Raw genomic sequence first — 18734 nt, 5'->3', positions numbered from 1 at the left:
CCTCCACACTTTATTAACCCCTGACTTATCAGAGTGATGGATGGCCGGCCTTAAAGAGCCAGCGCAGGAGCCATTAAATGCCGCACAGAAACGCGGGGTCCGCCTGCTTCACAGCTGCGGCTTCGAGCAGCGCTGTAAACTGTTTTTACCTCACTGCGCACCCATCATGTACCTGTGACTGTGTGTGTACATATATATACATACACAAACACACACACACACACACACAGACACACAGTCATACACACACACAGACACACAGTCATACACACACACACACACACACACACACACACGCACAGTCATGCACACACACACACACAGTCATGCACACACACACACACAGACACACAGTCATACACACACACACACACACACACGCACAGTCATGCACACACACACGCACAGTCATACACACACACACACACAGACACACAGTCATACACACACACACACACACACACACACACACACACAGACACACAGTCATACACATACATACACCCCAATAGTCTGCAATGCTCCAAATGCTCTCTGTTTTATTATACATCCCCCTACATTTATCTCATTCCAAAAAGCCATATGTGCATGAAAAAAAAATCAGGACATACTCATACATACAGTATATGTACAGTATAGTATATACATACATAACGTCAGAGATGTAAAAAAAAAAAAAAAAAAGTATTTTGAAATAAGAAAAGCATTTGGCACAAGTAAAAAAATAAAGCAGTTTAGAGATGCTTTTAAACAGAAATTCTGCAAGTATCATTATGTCTGGTGCCCTGAAGGCTTCTAGCCATTGGACAACCTCATGTGATTTCGTTATCCCACACCAAAATGATCTGGCTCACTTACAAGCTTGTCTTTCTGGCTTTTGTATCTCTTCTGATAAAATAAATGAATAAACAAGACAAAGTGAAATGCCTTTTTTCAAAAACTGTGCATAGCGTACAGTTGGAACATTATCATATGCATTGTGTGGCCAATCATGTTTTCCCTATGGAAATGCGTTATTTTCTATTGAGGGCCAAACACTCACCTGTCTGTAAGCCTGGATGGGTCTGCACCTTCCCCCCTGGATCACAAAGCCTCAGTGTTAGTTTTGATGGCACGCTACCCTTCCCATAGGGCACCACTTTAGTGACTCAGTTCTACCGGTACTTCCTCATGACCATTTCTCATCACCTGCTCTACCCAGCATTGGATCCAGGCCCTTGTAATATCCCACTTGGACTACTGCAACTGTCGGTAGGCTGGGTCCATGTCTGTGCCACCAGACCTAGGCCCAGGCCAGTGCTGCTCCGCTAGTCTTCAGCCTCCCACAAATACCTAAAAACTCTTGCCTCTCTTCAATCTTCCTTCTAACACGTTTTATTTATTTTCAATGACCATCATAATGTTGTACAACAAACAAAAATAATGTTATTCGTGAGCACAACACTCATAGATTGAGGAGAGGACATTGTCTTGGGGTTCATTGACCAGAACAGCTTCACATTGTGAAGATGTCGTGACTCATGAGGATTAGGTCATTTTTGGTCCTTGCTGGTAGACATAGTCTTATATCTCTGAAGGCTCAAATTGCCAGTTGCCAGTCTCAAAATTCATAGCACTGGGTCTCTGTCACATGCTGTTAAATGTATTATACTTGTGTTTGTACAGGAAAATATGGAAGAAAGGGAACTAGGCCTTTTTAGGACTGGAATGAGTTATGAACTGAATAATTAAGAACCACAAGTCTGCAGGCACATGCATCAGATGAACAGCATTGCGTCTGCTCCAAGCTGCTGGAAATACTTCATTGAAAATATTGGGTCATTACGTTTTAATAAAGGGCCTAATGGGGCCCTCTCTCCATTTAAGTGTGCAGGTCTGTGCTTCCATCTTAAATCAACTCCCTGACCCACTGTGAAGGAGAGGAGAGCGGGAGAGAGTAACAGAGGCCCCGAGAATGGGTGTGCTCACACAAGTACCCAAAATTACTCTCTCAGCTTCGAGCTCTGCCTCACACATTAAGCCGATGTGACTGTCGGACCGTGGAACAAGTGACGGAAGTCGACTGATGGAACGTGACTATGATTAAAAAGAGTGCGTCGTTCAGATTGTGTGTCCGACGTGAAAAGAGGGAAGAACTCCCCTTTAGTTCCCTGCATGCTACACAGGAAGAGTCCCCCCTTAGACAGGAAGTACTCCCCCTCAATTGTCTACATGCTAAGCAGGAAGTGCTTCTCCTTAAATGCAAACACAAAATCAGTAGCCCCAAAAATCAGTGCGTGAAAGGTGCTATGCTTCTTCATGGACATCCAGTTACAGTGGCTGCTATATAAATCACAGTCTTTATGGTACATGGATGTTTTAATCTACTCATCTGCACCCATTATCAGAAAACATGAACAATGAATTAGTGTCACAACACAAACAATAGAGGACTTGGTTGGATTAATGAGTCACTGCGGCAGTGGGTCCCAGTATTCACTTTCACACATTAATACTATGTAGGTCAGCTGTTCAATTAGGCAGCTACTCGAACTGTATAGCACTAATTTTATAGGAGTTTATAGTATTTAGAAGGGTAAATATTATACATGAACCTGTAAATGTGTAATGACTATAGCTCTTTCCAGGCCATTTATTTATATGCAAATCCCTAATCCAAATGCTTTTTCTTCTTTTCTTTCCAAGTGGCTCAATTCAATATTACTTACGGTTTGTGTCATCCATCACATTAAACACAGAGCATTATAATACATTTGCCTCCCTGCTTGAGATGAGAATATTTTCTTTGGCCTCTATACACTTCACGGTTGATCAAACGGATGAGAACAAATGCCGTTTACTGCATATTAATATTCATGATATGCTTCGTAAATGCAAATAGCACCAGACACTCCTTGTTCTCCTACGAGTGACTGTATGCGTGTGTACAGTTTGCGTGATCTTTATCTTCATTAGACTGCATGCCGTGATGGTTAAACCTTTATTTGATATCTCTGCTGCGGATCGGTGGAGGGCACAAGCTTTCGCTATTCCGAAACGGAGATGCTTGTGGCCCTTTCAGTGTTGCTGTAATTCAAGCATTAAAACAAAATCACTTATGCCTCAATTATGAGCCCTATGGTGGGAAAAAAGTGTTTCCATTTCCTTCCTCCTGGGGGGCAAAGTGCCCTCCTTGTACAGAGGAACCCATGTGACCAGGGAGGGGGGGTTCAATCTAACCGCATGGTGCACTACACCATACGTAAGCAAGGACTTTTCTCCAGTTTCAGCAAATCAATGTTGTAATGATGTGCTTGCATTTAAAAACAGACAAGAAAAAAGGTCTGCACCAGTTGGTTAAGAAGTAATGGGGGCTGAGGAGTTCCATTTCAGACTGACCGCAAGGAGGATGTGTGTGTGTGTGTGTGTGTCTGTGCATTCATACATGCATGTGTAGTAACCTAATACATGTCTACACAATCACACGCTGGGTGCAGACAGTTGAAGGTTATCATGTTGTCTATACCATTGTTTCAATAGTTTTATTTAACATTTTGTTCTACATTCATCCTGTTTCACTTATAGGGAGTTTATTTAAGTCTCTGTACATTAGGGACAATTGAAATCTGTTAATAAATCTGCCAGTATCGATTCAATGACTTCATTAAAAAAACTTCTATGGGGTACTGAGACCAGATGCCAGTCAAATGAGCTGTATAGACACAATCATGACTGAAATGCAAGTACAAAAATGACAATTGTATGAATTACGAACAAAACAAACTTGTACAAACATTTTTTTGCAGTGTCACTTAATCCAAGTTTATAATCAATTGTCCCTCCATCTATTTAGTTTAGACTGGGTTAGATTTCCCAGGCAAAGACAGTGTTGAGCGCTTGCTTTCAAAAACAGAGTGATCCTTGCTTGTTGAACATAAGGGGATCTATTTAGAGGCTGCAAAAAGATGCTGTCATGGCCAAACACACACATATGCTAGCACATCAATATTTTGGGATGATGCATGTAGGGAAAAAAAATGACACTCACGTTGACGATTCTCTTCTGCCCCTTTCTTAGCTCTTGCACCAAGTGGACGTGGCTGTCCTGATTAGCCCATCAAGGTCACACCTCCATCACACCTCCAGCTCGTTAATGACTTTTTCCCCCCCGCACACCTGCTTTGTGTAGTCTAGCAGAGTTAAAGTACCAAAACCAATCTGGAGACATCTCATTGGCAACAGTGCACACGCCGTGATCTGTGCAGTACAAAGTACATTACTAAAAAAATACTTCCATAGTTTCTACATTTCACTCAGAATAAAACACGTTTCCATTTGTAGCTTGTCATTTTAAGCCTTTTAATTAACATATAACAGAACTTATACCAGCTCGATCCAGATTCAATTGTATTAATATCTTGGAAATATTTTATATATTTTGCATTAAAAAAAACAAACATTGGAGTCTGACAATATGAAAAATCCAATGTGTGCCTGTGCCTGTAACATTCCAGCTTTCCCACAGACATACTGATGTAATCTGCTCCATAACAGAGGAAGCACACGAGACTGGAATCACATCGAGCGTGACCAAACTGCTGTGATAATCCTGACCTGCATGGGAATGTGACTTTATATGTCTCAAAGTTTTAAAACAAACTTCGTACTCAGGAACGTGCAAAGGGGAAGGGGGGGGGGCTGCAGAGTCTGTCAATCACAAAACTCCTAAGGGTTCAGATTCAGATGCTTGTTGTCTTCTAGCAATTAAAAAAATTATAATTTTTTTTTAATTCTCTTTGTGGTTTCTCAGATTCCAAGTCAATGCAATGTAAAAAAAAAAAAAAAGACCAAAAAAAAGTCCTGGTTTCCACCGTTGTGAATTCTGGCTGCCTCAGAGAAAGTCCGCCGCTCTGTGGAGCGAGGGGGGTGGGGGGTGGAGTTGGGTGGGGGAAGCCAATGACCCCGCCCCCTAGTCCAGCTGCTCCTGTTTTATCCTGATGACCGAAGGACAGCGCTGGCTCCTCCTCACCTCCCTCCTCAGGACGTACTCGCTGAACTGGGAGGAGTCCACCCCCCCGCCGCAGGAGCCCGCGATCTCGAACCCGCGCTGCTGGAGGCGCTCCAGGACCTGCGGCACACAGAGGAGCACGGGGGTGTCGTTACGGGACGGTCCCTGTGAAACTGAATGAGACACCTCCACCCCACTGAAACACCACTGCGGTGACAGGTCACAAAACAGTCATATCAGCTCCTACACCTCAAGACAAAAATACAGTAGATAAATGAATAAATAATATTAAGTCAATGATACATCCTATCATTTTCAGTGTCAGCATATGGGGTTTACACTTGGTGTACATGATGACATTGACTAGCTTCATTTAACCAAGCGTATTTCAAATAAAAGCACATAAGTTAGTGCCTAGTGCCCATATTATGATTACTGAAAATCACAGAGCACTGTGAGTGAACACGACACGCATTACAAGTGGGCTGCTGCAGAACCAGGGAGGCTGGGGCTGACGCACCAGAGGGGGAAAGGAAAGGAGGGAGAGAGGAAAGTGACACAGAGGGAGGGATGGATGGAGATCAGGGAGGGGGGGGGGGGAGAGAGAGAGAGAAAGAGAGAGAGAGGGAGAAGGGAACAGCATGAGTATTCAACAGCCCTCCAACTCCTCAGCCTAATAAACCCGAAAGCGGAATCAGCAAATGCTGCTGCTGCCGCCGCTGCCTCGTAGACATCTGCAGACGCGGCCGCGGGGCCTGGAGATCACATTCCATTAGAGAGCCCCCGGGGGTGCATTGTGGGTATTCTGTGCCACTTGGCATCTCGGGAGCGCGGCAGTCTTCCCCGCTCCGGGGCTGGAAGGCATGCCAAACTACAAAGGTCTCCCACTGCCGGCGAATTCCATCTCCTCTCCATTAGCGCAGATACAGCACCCGGCGGCCACTTGTTTTAATAACCCTGTAGGATTATACCGGGCCTCCAGACAGCCTGTCCCTGCCTGCTCTCTCAAGGCCGGCTCCAGTGGAGGCCCGAAAAAGTCTGCTCCCTCTCTGAGAATGAGCAGGGGACATGCAGGGCACGCTGCTGGCTGGTGCTCGGAACTGCAGCTGGTTTTTTTACTCTTGAGTACAGATTAGACATGTTAAAGCGCACATAGAAACTCAGACGTGTTTCAGAACGAGACCCACAAATCTTGGAAATCTATGGGAAATCAGCCATACCAACCAGCTGCCTAAGATTTTACTACAGATACAATCATATTATACTGCTTCATTAAGCGGCATATAAGGACAACAGCATCCATAACAAATTCATACAGGTACTTAACATTTATAAGCATTCATAGCCACCTATTACTACTGACATCAAAGGTTACAGAGCACGCAAGGTAACAAAACAATGCGTCCAGCTCCAAGACAGTTCCTGCAAGCTGTAATGTACGGCTCTTTATGTTCAGGGACAATTATGAATACTGCTATGCATTGTTATGTCGGAGTTATGAACGGTTAAGAATTTCGGCCATTTCCAGGAGGTCAGTGTAGCATAGTGGTAAGGAGCAGGACTCGTAACTGACAATTGCCAGTTTGATTCCCTGCGGGGGCACAGCCGCTGCTGTGCCCTTGGGCAAGGTATTTAACCCACAATTGCCTCAGTAAATATCCAGCTGTATAAATGGATAACATTGTAAAGAACTGTAACCTATGTAAGTCGCTTTGGATAAAAGTGTCTGCTAAATGAATAAATGTAAATGTAAATATATAAATGGATAACATGTTAAGAATTGTACCCTACATAAGTGGCTCTGGATAAGAGCATCTGCTAAATGCCAATAATGTAATGTAACGTCAGTCTCACCTGGACGGAGTTGAGGTGGCAGTAGCCGTTGAGCGGGAAGCGGATGACGTGTGTGGAGTCGTGGTTCCAGCCGGCGTTGACCGAGTTGCACATGACGTCGCCGATCTCGGGGAAGACGTCCTCGATGAGCGCCTTGTCCCCGCTGAGGGTGATCCTCTCGCCCAGGTCGGGTGCCACGCGTACCACCAGACACTCGCAGGGTCGCGACACGCGGCCCTGCTCCCTCTCCTGCCGCCAGCGCTCCAGCTCCGCCAGCAGCGGCTGCAGCTGAAAGTACCGCGCCTCCTCGTACAGCAGGCTGTAGTCCTGCGGGGGGCAGCAGAGAGCAGTTCCGAGGTTTATTCTTTATATTTGTTTTAATATAGTCTTGTAATATAGTGTAGTATATAATGTCTGCCTCTTGTTCTAGGACCCAAAACAGTAAATTGAGCAATGAATTAATTGGAAGCAATTACATTGGGTATTAATTTCTATTTATATCAATTTGCCAGTTCTCTTGTAAAAGAATTTTTTGATCTGAATGGGACTTCCTGGTAAAATAAAGGTAAAATAAAATTTGAGGGTTAAATAAATAAATACGTATACTTATTTAATAAGAACTAACACATCAATTTGAGGGTTAAACAAAGAGAAATCACATGAAGAAATACATAAACATATTTAAATAAGAACTAACAAAAGACTGATGCTTGATATCAAAACCATATTATTCAAATAATAGCGTGATCATACCCAACAAACTAAAAGAGCCACTTCCAGCACAGTGACTCCCCAGCACCAGGGTTACGAAACACTGAAACCTTTTATTCATATTTCATAAATTTCTGTTGACTATGAAACTGGCCTTAATTTAATTTCCATATATGGCTTAATCTGTACTTCCTTCATATGAAATCATTTCCAAGAAACAGTCTCAGAGAGGAAAACCACTCAGCTCGTGCAGTTATGGGTTTTCTCCCAGGGCAAACTGGTAATTAACTAAGAAATGATACATTTCAATTCATGAATCACACACAAGCATTTGACATTACGGGGCTGCAACTCGCAAGCCGTCATCTCTGCAACGAGCCGGCAGAAGTCTGGGACTGCTGGAGTTTCACAGCCTGAAACTAGCCCAATGTGCTCAGTGCACAGATGCATGATTAAAGCACAGAGCCTACAACAACCACTACTTCAAAAATACACACTAAACCTTCATGAAAAGTGATGAATGTTAAAATATAGTAACTAAATCTAAGGAATATATTTTAGCCGTTTCAAGATATGCTGCATACTTTATAAACTCTTATGACAATCAGGTACATTGTTTGATGCACAAAAATGATAATTTCAGTTCTCATATTAGAACATATGTTGGTGGTTTTCATTTTCAATGCAGAATTGCACTGCTGAATAGTAATTTCCATCTGCAAGCGAGGCTTTTTTTATGAATAAAACACTTTCAAAGACTCAGCCGAGCACCAAATGTGCGCGATGCTAGAGAGACGCTGTGGCAGGGCTCTTACTTTGAAGTCGTCGGGAATGAGGAGTTTGGAAGTCCTGAGGAAGTTGAGAATGTACCGGAACATGTGTCCATCCCTGTCGATGAAGTAGTGCTGTTTGAGGCTGTCCAGGACAATGGGCTCCGTGCCATCAAAGAGACGGCCAATTCTGCGGGATGGAGGGGGGCAAAGTCGTCTTTGAGGAATGGGCAGCACTCATTAACACGGTAACAGTGTGGACCATCAACAGCTGCCATTCAGATGCCATTTTACTCCTAATCTCACTAATACTGCCTTAATATCAAATGGCATTATAGAAGGCATTACCACAGTTTCATAGGAATATCTAGATGCAGAAATTTAACAGTGGCAACTGCCAAAAGACAAAATCTTTAATGTGTCTACCTGCATAATTTTCTTGGAATATGGTATAGCTATAGGCAGACTCTCTAAGTATTTGTACTCTTTGTAAGAAAAATGCCTCTTGAATTAGGTAAGGTCTCATGCATCATTATTGTACGTCATAACAATGTTAATAGTATCCACACAAACACACAGTGCAAACAAGTCAAGGTGTGGCTAGGGGTTTAGCAAGCCTGATCCATTACCAGCAGTCTGTAGGTTCAAATGCCTGTGGGGAAACTGCTGTTGTACTCTTAAAAATCCGGAATCCTCCCAAGAAAAAAAGTGGCAAATGTACCAAGGCAAAAATGGAAATAAATAAATAATGTAATGCAATGACATTTTTAGGAAAAAACCACATGCTTCTTCAAAATTCCAGTAATCACCATTGCAAAATGATGACTTTGCCAAGAAAAATATCTTAATTTTCTGTTTCTTATTATTTTTCCATCACAACGTTTTATTCTCTCTCTTACAAAGCCAAGCACAGCTTTCAATCAGCTTTGCACATGACAAACAATGGAATGGGGCCACTTGTCTCAGAACAAACAAAAACTAAAAAAATAAAGAAAGGGAGCAAACAAAAAGAAGCACACAACTTCTATCTGCACAGCAAGCAACAGTGCTAGTATTTACATGAACGCAACATTCACGGTGTCTTTGCCACTGAAATTTCCACAGCCCTGCACCATCATATGCAAGTCACATCTATGCATAGTCAGTTGGCAGTGTCCCAAAGCAGGGGTGACTGTCACTTCTGACATTCTCTTTCCCACAATGCCATCTGATTCTGTCCATGTCTTTACGTAGATGAGTGTGACACAGCGGCATTTGTGTCACTATCGATTACATCATCACTCATGCCTGGGCGCAGTCACAAATGAACAGAAGCCATGGTATAGTCTGGAAATGTGATTAAAAATATACTGCTAATATGGAAAAGATAGGACATAGTACAATGTTTCAGAATGTATGGGGGCCATTCAATCCCCACATTTTTTAACTGTCAATCTGCACAAATCCAGACATATTTTTTATTGAAATACACAAAAATACAATCCAAGAAAATGAAAATAAAACTTTTAAGTGCAGAAACAAATAAATCTTAAAAGCATTATCTGGCTCCCCAGCCACAGTATGCGAATGACTACCCAACATGATTTTCATGTTTCATGTCCACAACAGCTTTGAATAATGCAGGCAATTTCACAATGGACTTCTACCTTAATGGGATAGAAAGTCACCAAGTGATGCAACAGAAACTCAGCTAAGCTGGGTAATTGTGTAGCTGGAAGAAGGTAAGGTAAATTATTCCCTGTTGACATTTTAATGCCTTATTTAAAAAATGACACCTTAACCTTTCAAGAGGTTCAAGAATTCAAATGATTGCCTCTGTAAGTACGTCAAGCCTTTCATTAGTTCTGCTTAAAAGAACTGCACCACATGATCAATTCATCAGCGAAACATAATAAACAGAAATCTAGACAAGATTGAAGCACAATCACCATTTCAATTCTGCAGGCTTGCATACAGAGTGCAACCTACATAATGCAGACGATAAACTGTTTTCCCTATTTTGTGATTTTCAGAAAGTGGTATGCACACTCCGTGGCATAAAAGGTACATATTACAATAAATGAAACGCAAGGCACACAAAGCCAAAAATGAGGTATGACGGAGGGGTGTCACAGATGAGAAATGACCTGATAACGTGGTCAGCGCCATCTGGTAATGACGGCCCAGGGCAGAATGCCAGCCTGAGGGCCTGCTTAAGGCAGCCTGCAGTCTAAAGATGGCTCCATCCAGATGGCCTAGGATACTTCGCTATTTTACTGCTGTTGTGACATCTGTCAGGTTAACACAGAAAAAATACCTGGCTGATTTTTTAAAATCTTCTGTTTTATTATTTTTGTATAAAAATCATTGGTCTTAAACCAATTTTTTGCTACATATGTTTTGCTTTACCAAATTTCTAATGAAGGAAAAAAACAAGCATGTTTTGTGTGTTTAACGTATGGATCAAGTAAATTAATGAACAAAGGGCCACAACGGACAACAGTGTTTTAATAATGGTTTCATGTGCCATCCTTATGGTTTGTTTATGTATTGTATCCTATCTGAGTGGATAAAATTTTACCTACATAAATCAAACAAAAATCAGAAGAGGTTCTGGAGTGAGATCACAAGGGGACAAGATATCATCATCATAAAAATTTAAAAAGCTCCTTTTGCAATGGCAACAGACATATGCCAGCGAGACAGATAAAGAGCTTGGCTTGGAAAAGAGAGAGGTAGCAATTGGGTCGTGTCGGAATATTGATGGCATGAAATGGTAATCGATTCGCTGCGCTTTCCAAAAATACGCTCCTTACAGAGATAAGAGCTCATTCGCATTCAAACTCATCAGCTTCACTTCATATTCAAACTCGTATTTCTAAAACGCTGTCACTCGTCCGCGCTGTGCATTCAAGACCAATAGGAGTGCCACCGAGGGAACCGCAAGCCTTGCCAATGCAATAGTACTGCTGAGATGCTTTCACCGAAATTCTGACTCCTGACAGACGCAGTATGACATTAATTGCAGCTTCCTCAAAAGAGGAAATTATCCGATCCTGGAACGAATGAATGCAGACAAGACAGACAAAAAAAAAAGGAATCATAATATCCATTTCATGTAGTGACTCACTCCCTGCCCCCGAAGCACTTTAGAAAGAAGCAGGAGTCCTATACATTAGTTTGGAGGCGCGGAGGAGAACCCCGCATCTTCAGCGCTGTCCTTCAGTGCTGCGGACGGGCCGCCATCGCGTCAAGACTGACCAACCCTATTAAAGGGGTCAAGCGCTGAGAAATGTCAGCGGGACGCGGCGCGGTGAATTTTCGAGACTCATCCCGACCGTGACAAAAAAGGGTTCGCGGCTCCTGCCCTGAGGCGTGTCCTTGTCCTTTAGCGAGACAGAGATGTCAAGGCGGTCGCGTCTGCTGAGCCGAGGAATCCACTTCCTGCCGGGCCCGCGCCTCATTCTAAGCCCTCCGCTGCAGATCTTAAAGCCCTCTGTAGAACATCCCCGCATGCCATCACAGCATGCTGCCCGAGACCCGGGTCTGAAGAGATCACTTCTGCTTGTTGGACGTGTTTGTACTGACGCAGCATCCCCCCCCCAATCCTTTCCTCATAAATGTGGAAAATCTTACTTATACCAATGCCTAGTATTTCACACCCTAAAAAAAGAGAACTGACACTAAAAGAAAAAGGTATCAGCCTGGAAGATGATTTTGGGCCATGAAATTAAGAATACATACTCATTTTTTCAACCAAATGTGTATGTTTAAGCAGAAAAGTATTAGAGTTACTAAGAGTGAGGACTATGACATCTGCTTCTAGCTGACAGTACATACACTATTAAAGTCCTCTTCTGCAAAAATCAAAATGCACCAGAGTATCCATCATATTAAAAATAATCATTAACTAGATGGATCATTAAAACTGGAGGTCCATGATATTCTAATGTCAAGATATTTCCAACACAGGGCTTGAACAGCTTGTGCCTTAATACTAACATTAGCCAAACAAAAGAGGTGATATGCAAGTAAGCAGATGCTATTACCAGCATTGATTAACATGGGAAATACAATGGAAAAGCATGGCACCAAACCTAGGGCTATACTCAGCCTTTGGTGGGGAATGGAGTCTCACCTGGACTCGGGGTACTTTGTTAGCGTGGCCAGGCTGCTGGTGTACATGTGGCCACCCACATCAATGTGGACGGGCGCATTGGACTTGGTGAGCTGTGCCGGAGTGGGGATGCCCTGGGTACTCAGCGGGGATACAGGTGACCGTGTTGCCATGGGTCTGGACATGCTGGATCGGCTATCCTGTATCAAACATTCAAGGGAAAAACACATTCATAAAAAAATGGCAGACAAACTACAGGCAGCTGAATAATTTTTTGATGTCAAATTTTCTTTCTCAGCATCCAATGAAAAACAGGCCCGTAGAGACAAGAAGTTGCATGCTGTTGTGGATGGACTCACTACCCAGGCGTTCATTTAAATGCAATTCAAGATGTACAAAAAGTACACAACTATCACAATCAGTGGTAAACGTGTTTTGACAATACAAAGCAATGACAACACAAACCACGTGGCTGGAAACTCTCAGAAGAAGGTTCTGATTACATAAGATCAATAAAAATGTATAACAAGTTATAAGTGACAAAGGGAGACAAAGGCAGGTGATACAGCAACTTCCATCAGAAAATGATACTACAGCATATATGTGGGGCAGAGAAGCAACATTCGTCAACTCATGAATAAACTTAAGGGGAAAAAAAAAACTGTTCAAAGTCATGTTTAATAAAGACTTTTGCTAGTGCTGGTAGGTAACATTTTATTCTATTCCTGGTTAAATATTGTTAGGATTGCAATGTATTTGCATTGCTCTTCTGGAAAAGTTGAGGAAAAAGAAAACAATGGTTGCTGATGAATATTCTTAAAAAAAAAAAAAACACGGTATAAAATACATTTACACATGTAGCGCACAACTTTGTTGTGTTGACAAGATATAATAACCAGCAACACACTGGCTCATCAGGCCAGTATTCCACCTGCTCTCCCAGCCAATGAAAGCAAAGCATGTCGTCACATGTTCACGCCCCATTTCATTATTTAGGTTGCGGTATTAGGCCCTTTTTCCCTCTGTGCCTCATTTAGAAGGCTGAGCTGATGTGTACAAGCACAGGAGATTTGGAGTTCATTCTTTCCTCTACCCAGTCTGCTCCGGTCTACATTAAAAAAGCCACAGGGACATTGAGCGGCCTTATACCCGATTCTAAAGTAAGTGCACCAGGTCCCCTCACCCAGGGGCTTTTGGCCACAGCCCACCTGACACCCACCCAATCTTCTTGGATCGTGAAGGTTAAACCAGGTTAGGCCTTGTTAGCATTGTTAGCGTTTGTTCTTTAAACCCAGGTGAAATTCCTCACTAGTTCACCTCTTTACCAGGACGTTTTTGTGCCTTACCTTTCAGGGGACAAAAAAAAAAAAAAAACAGCGACTGAATAATTCCTCTTAATTTTACTCATCAATGTCTAGCACTGACTTCTAAATGCTTATGTAAACTACACAGGCACATACAGTAAACATTTTTTCGGGAAGTACACTAAAAACCTATGAAAGCTTAAATGCCAAATATGGCATGACATAAAAGCCCTTGCAAGAATTTCTTGAGATTAAAAATGTATGCGAAAAATGTTAGTGGCGGCGTTTATGCCTGCGCAAAATCAAATGCGTCTGACTGTAAAAACCATAAATCATTTGTGGCAGACAGCTACCTCTGAGTAACCTCTGCGCATTTTAATCTCATTACATCAATTCACTCAGCATAGCCTCCCCAGGATTAGCACCAGATGAGTGTTAAACAAACAAAAAAGGATTAAGAGAGGGGTCTTCGCTTACCTAATTTCGCCTGCAGAAACATCATCTCATTAAATGAAAGGAAACAGTTGGGGGGAACCTTACTGGCCTTAACACACTAGTTATAATATGCAGGAGCAGTTTCACACCTTGATAGCCAATTAGCAATTAGCTGTCCTTTGAGTTTCAGAACTTTGGTGTGGCGTCAGATCCTGAGCTCATCTGCATGCGGTTTGTGTGAGCAACGATAAGAGCAGGCAGAACGTATATTCAGTTTCTGAATGTAATTCTTTAATCATTTGAGAGCCAGAGGCCCTGCAGGGTGTGGGAGGAAACAGGCATGCCTGCTCCTTCAAAAGATCTTCACAGCTCGTGCATAGAAGAAAAAAAAAAAAAAAGTGTGTAGGATCGCACCTCCAGAACGCAGGTGCTCTGCTCCCTGACAAATCTGCCGGGATGAGAAATCGGCTCACGCAAAGATCAGGCGCAGCACTGGGGTGGAACAGTCTCAAAGCCCTATCGTCCTGGAGACAGAATCCACCTTCTGAGCGGTTGCTGTTGCCGCAGGGTAAAAGGTAGGAGTCTAGGGCTCTAATGAGCTTTCTGTTAATCAAGGTTTATTGAACTTCCAATTTGTTGCAACACCAACTGCTATTTTCGAAGGAAGGGGTACAAACACACAAGGAACTCTACCATACACTTTTTAATGTGGGCTATAGTAAAATATAAAGTATGACCTTATCTGACCTACTCATGTATATAAAGGAACGATGTAGTTGTAGTGTTAAAGACCAGCTGAAGACCAAATGGATGTGAGCAAAATGCAATGTGGTTTTGAGGGACTGGACTAAGTTTGCTCCTGTGACATGCAATTTACAGCCAGAGTGTGTCTAGGAATGTACCCTAATTGATCCTTAGCAAGGCCCCCATCGATGAATTAATAAGGACACACTACTCTGCATGAGTAGCTTGTAGTATTTTTATTAATCTTTTTTATTCTTATGAATGCTGATAAACCCTTTCTCGCTTATTCCCCATCTGCATACCTGACGGCAATCTGAGTGCAATTCCCGTCCTATGTAGAGACATTGTGCAGAGTCCTAAGGGTGTGACTTAGCCAATAAGCAGGAAGGGCAAAGGGCCCCGGAGTTCACACCTGGCCTATCACTCTATCACCTTTCTCCAGATCAATATTTCATGACTACAGGGACATCAACAGCCCTGTATGCCTTCACTTGTCAACTTACGCTGGACTGCCCGTTATTGCCATGTAACATATTGACTCATTTACATACTCAGAATATCTTTTCTCAATGAATTCCACGAGTTTATCTCCCTCAGCGTTTAAGTCGGGGAACGTTGCCTGCGTGTGGTGCAAGCACGTACCACCCACAAAGAGGGAACTTGCAGGAAGGTAATGCACAATGATGAAATGAAATTCCCTCACTGAAAGCATATGCATGTTAAACTACACTTGCACACATTCCACATTCACTGGAAAGGTGCAGGTCACACTAATATGTTAGGGTGGCAGTGTAGCATAGTGGTACGGAGCATGACTTGTAACCGAAAGGTTGCCAGTTTGATTCCCCACTGGGGCACTGCTGTTGTACCCCTGGGCAAGGTACTTAACCCAGAAATGTCTCAGTAAATATCCAGGTGTATAAATTGGTAACATGTTTAAAAAAAACTGTAACCTATGCAAGTCACTCTGGAAAGGACTGTCTGCTAAATGCCAATAGCGTAATGTAATGTTGAGAACTGGGGAGGCTCTGGACTTGAGCCTTTCAAACGGAGTGTGAGTTAGGTATGGAGGCAGGGGCAGGAGCAGAGAAAGAGGCATGAAAATTCAGGTGTGAAATCGGGACAGCCCCAGGGCAGGTGAGCTGATACCAATTACGCCAGTCCTTGGAATTTGGAGCCCCAGTCCTCTGTTCCTAAGTCGAGTTATCGAACCAGACATCACATGCAATTTCTTGTCACCCATTCACATTGGCCTATTTACACTTTAGGTAGGTGGCTCACTTGCCAGTTAACATATGAGATTAATAATGTGTCATTGGTCTCACATCAACCCCTCCAGGTCTGCTTGAGCCAATTTTACTCAAACATAATCCACCTCATTCTATATACACATAAAACCGTCATGGCGGCAGTGTATGGCTGCGAATACATGAGTGATGGACATTTGAAAACTGAAATCTGAATTCATTTAAACGTCACAAGTAGAGTATGAATGAAATAAGAAACGCGGCGCAAGGCACTGAGTCTCAACAGTGACCTCTAGTGCACATTTTCCCATTCTTACGTTCAGACGTTATCTTGAAACATCGTCAATTGTATATCTTTTTTTATATTAGTAGCACAATAGACGTTAAGATCTACACTATCGTCCTCTCGGTAAAAATGTATTTCCCTCAACGCATTGATACTGACCATATGCCACATAATCTTCAGGGGTATCTAAATCTGTGTTTACTAAACTATCTTGTAGCTTCCGCATGATGGTGCTCTTAAAGACGTTCGATGTTAGTGAAACAAGATTTGCACGTTTTTAATTTATCTACAATTTTATGCAATGTTTCCAATACTTACTTTGCAAGAACTAAGTATTGTGCGGAAAAAATACCTCCGACGGTGTCATACTAATTTTTTTTCCCGTCCCGGCAATGCAATCATTTGGCTTTTCACTCGACATAACTCGAATACAACCGAATAATGTAGCTAGATCGCAGCTAGACTATTATTCTACCATCTCAGCGGTCAGGAACACGTAGTATGGACTTCGTACACGTGTACTCCGTTCGTACAACCGAATCACAATCTTATGTGAATTCATTACACTTGACAATGTGGCGTCCAGCGAACCTCAGTAACATCTGCACCGTGTTTTGTGGCACCACTGGGTATGGGAATTTCAGTTTCGGACTTGCGTGGACTTCAGTAGAAATGTAGTTATCCCGAACAAAACAAACCGATGAAAACTACACTGGTTTAGTTTCATGGTTTCACGTCAGCATCCAGTTGTGTTATAAGTAGGCAATTTCCCTTGTTTTCCAGCCAAAAGTCGTCTGTCACGCTAAAGCCAACTGGTGACAGATCTACGTTTTAGACCACGTATTAAAACAATAAGAGCTTTCCACATAGCGCGGAACATAAAAGAAACAGCATAAATATCTTTATAGTACTTTCAGCTCATGCATTTTGGGATCAGGTTTGTTTAAAAGACTGGTTGGTAGAAATTCCACAGAAAATGGGACGGATGAACTCCGTGAAAGATCTTGTTCTCCCGCACACAGACAATACAATTTCTTTTCTGTTGGTTTTCAAAGAGAGGGAGTCTCGTTACAAAAGGACGGTAAGTACAAAGAGGTGATTCATGGGATTAACACTGACGTTTGTGGAATAGGTACCTCCTGTCTTAAAAAAAAAAAAAAAAACTCAACTTGCCCCCAGGCAAAATTACTCCACAATGGCGTCTTTCATTAGCTTTCTGGGGCACTCGGGAAACCATAAACCTCCTTACGGAAGCGAAACTGGTATCGAACAATCAAAGATAGGACAAGACTACAACATACATTTAAAGACGTTATGATAATCTATGAGAATTTCACTCCGCAAAAAAGGAAGCAAGGCAGTTTGTTTCTAGAGCTTTAATGCTGTGCCAGAAGCTAATTCAGAACGAGGGCGCAATGGTTTCCCATCGCCAGTGGAAGGATTTCCAGTCGAACTATAATCCACGTTTTTCGCTTGTCGGCATTTGAAAACGGACACGGCGACTAAACACCGAACATTTCCCAGGAAGTGGTTAAATTATTTTTTGTTACAACTGTGGCGCTTCTCTCTTGGCACATGCGTAAAAGCGGCTGCGCGCTAAATGTCCTAGCCACACCAGCCCAAGCAAATAAAGCTAAACCGAATTTATCATCACTTACCTGAAACAACGACGAACATCAAGTCTTTTTCTGCTTTCCTTTCCCGTGATTTCGCTCGCGATCTGCTTCCCTCGCAACACCAGAGAGAAATGCAATAGCTTGGCTTAGGTAGACAGAACAAAATGCGGAGAACACTTGCTCCAGGGCTTTGAAACCCCTTAAGGCAAAGATCAGGATACAATTAGCTCATGCCTCAACCCAGTCTAAACCGATCTGCAAAATAAAACTCAAATTAAATTAACTGATCACTAAAGCACTGCGTCGGCCTTCTTCAAAACGTGCATTTTTATTTAAAATGATTTTTAAAAAAGATCTAACAATTTTACTGCATTAAACACTCGTTCTCTGCCTCCAATTTGCCGATTGCCTTCCTCTTGCACGGAAAAGCTGATTTTAATCGTTATGATTAGTTTTGATGTAACGTTCCCGCAGGCGCTTTCGGTAAATGGATGGAGTGTTTCTTTGCCAGGGAGGGAAGGGGAGCAGATGATGACAATTATATAGATTGTTGGTTTTGTCTTTTAGGTTTTTTGTTTGTTTCATTGTGTTTGTTTATTTGAAACGTGCATTTGGTTTGCATGTCTGATTTAGGAACCGACACACATGTGAATTAAGGAGGTCTTGTAACTTAACTTGTTGGTGGTCATTTAGGATTTATTCGAC

At 42.5% G+C, this 18734-nt stretch overlaps 1 protein-coding gene across 1 annotated transcript; it reads right to left on the bottom strand.

Annotated features, from left to right (window-relative positions):
- Positions 1-4870: 4870 nt before the first annotated feature.
- LOC118771334 (BTB/POZ domain-containing protein KCTD1-like) lies at positions 4871-18336 on the bottom strand. Its single transcript, XM_036519297.1, has 5 exons — positions 18072-18336; positions 12419-12597; positions 8347-8491; positions 6842-7147; positions 4871-5107 (listed from the first exon to the last, which is right to left on the bottom strand). The coding sequence occupies exons 2-5, from the start codon at positions 12580-12582 to the stop codon at positions 4949-4951; spliced, it is 774 nt and encodes a 257-aa protein (XP_036375190.1). The 5' UTR covers positions 12583-12597; positions 18072-18336; the 3' UTR covers positions 4871-4948.
- Positions 18337-18734: the final 398 nt, after the last annotated feature.

This window comes from Megalops cyprinoides, chromosome 24 (genome assembly GCF_013368585.1).
Source record: "Megalops cyprinoides isolate fMegCyp1 chromosome 24, fMegCyp1.pri, whole genome shotgun sequence".
NCBI lineage: Eukaryota > Metazoa > Chordata > Actinopteri > Elopiformes > Megalopidae > Megalops > Megalops cyprinoides.
This window is presented reverse-complemented; position numbering and strand designations above follow the sequence as displayed.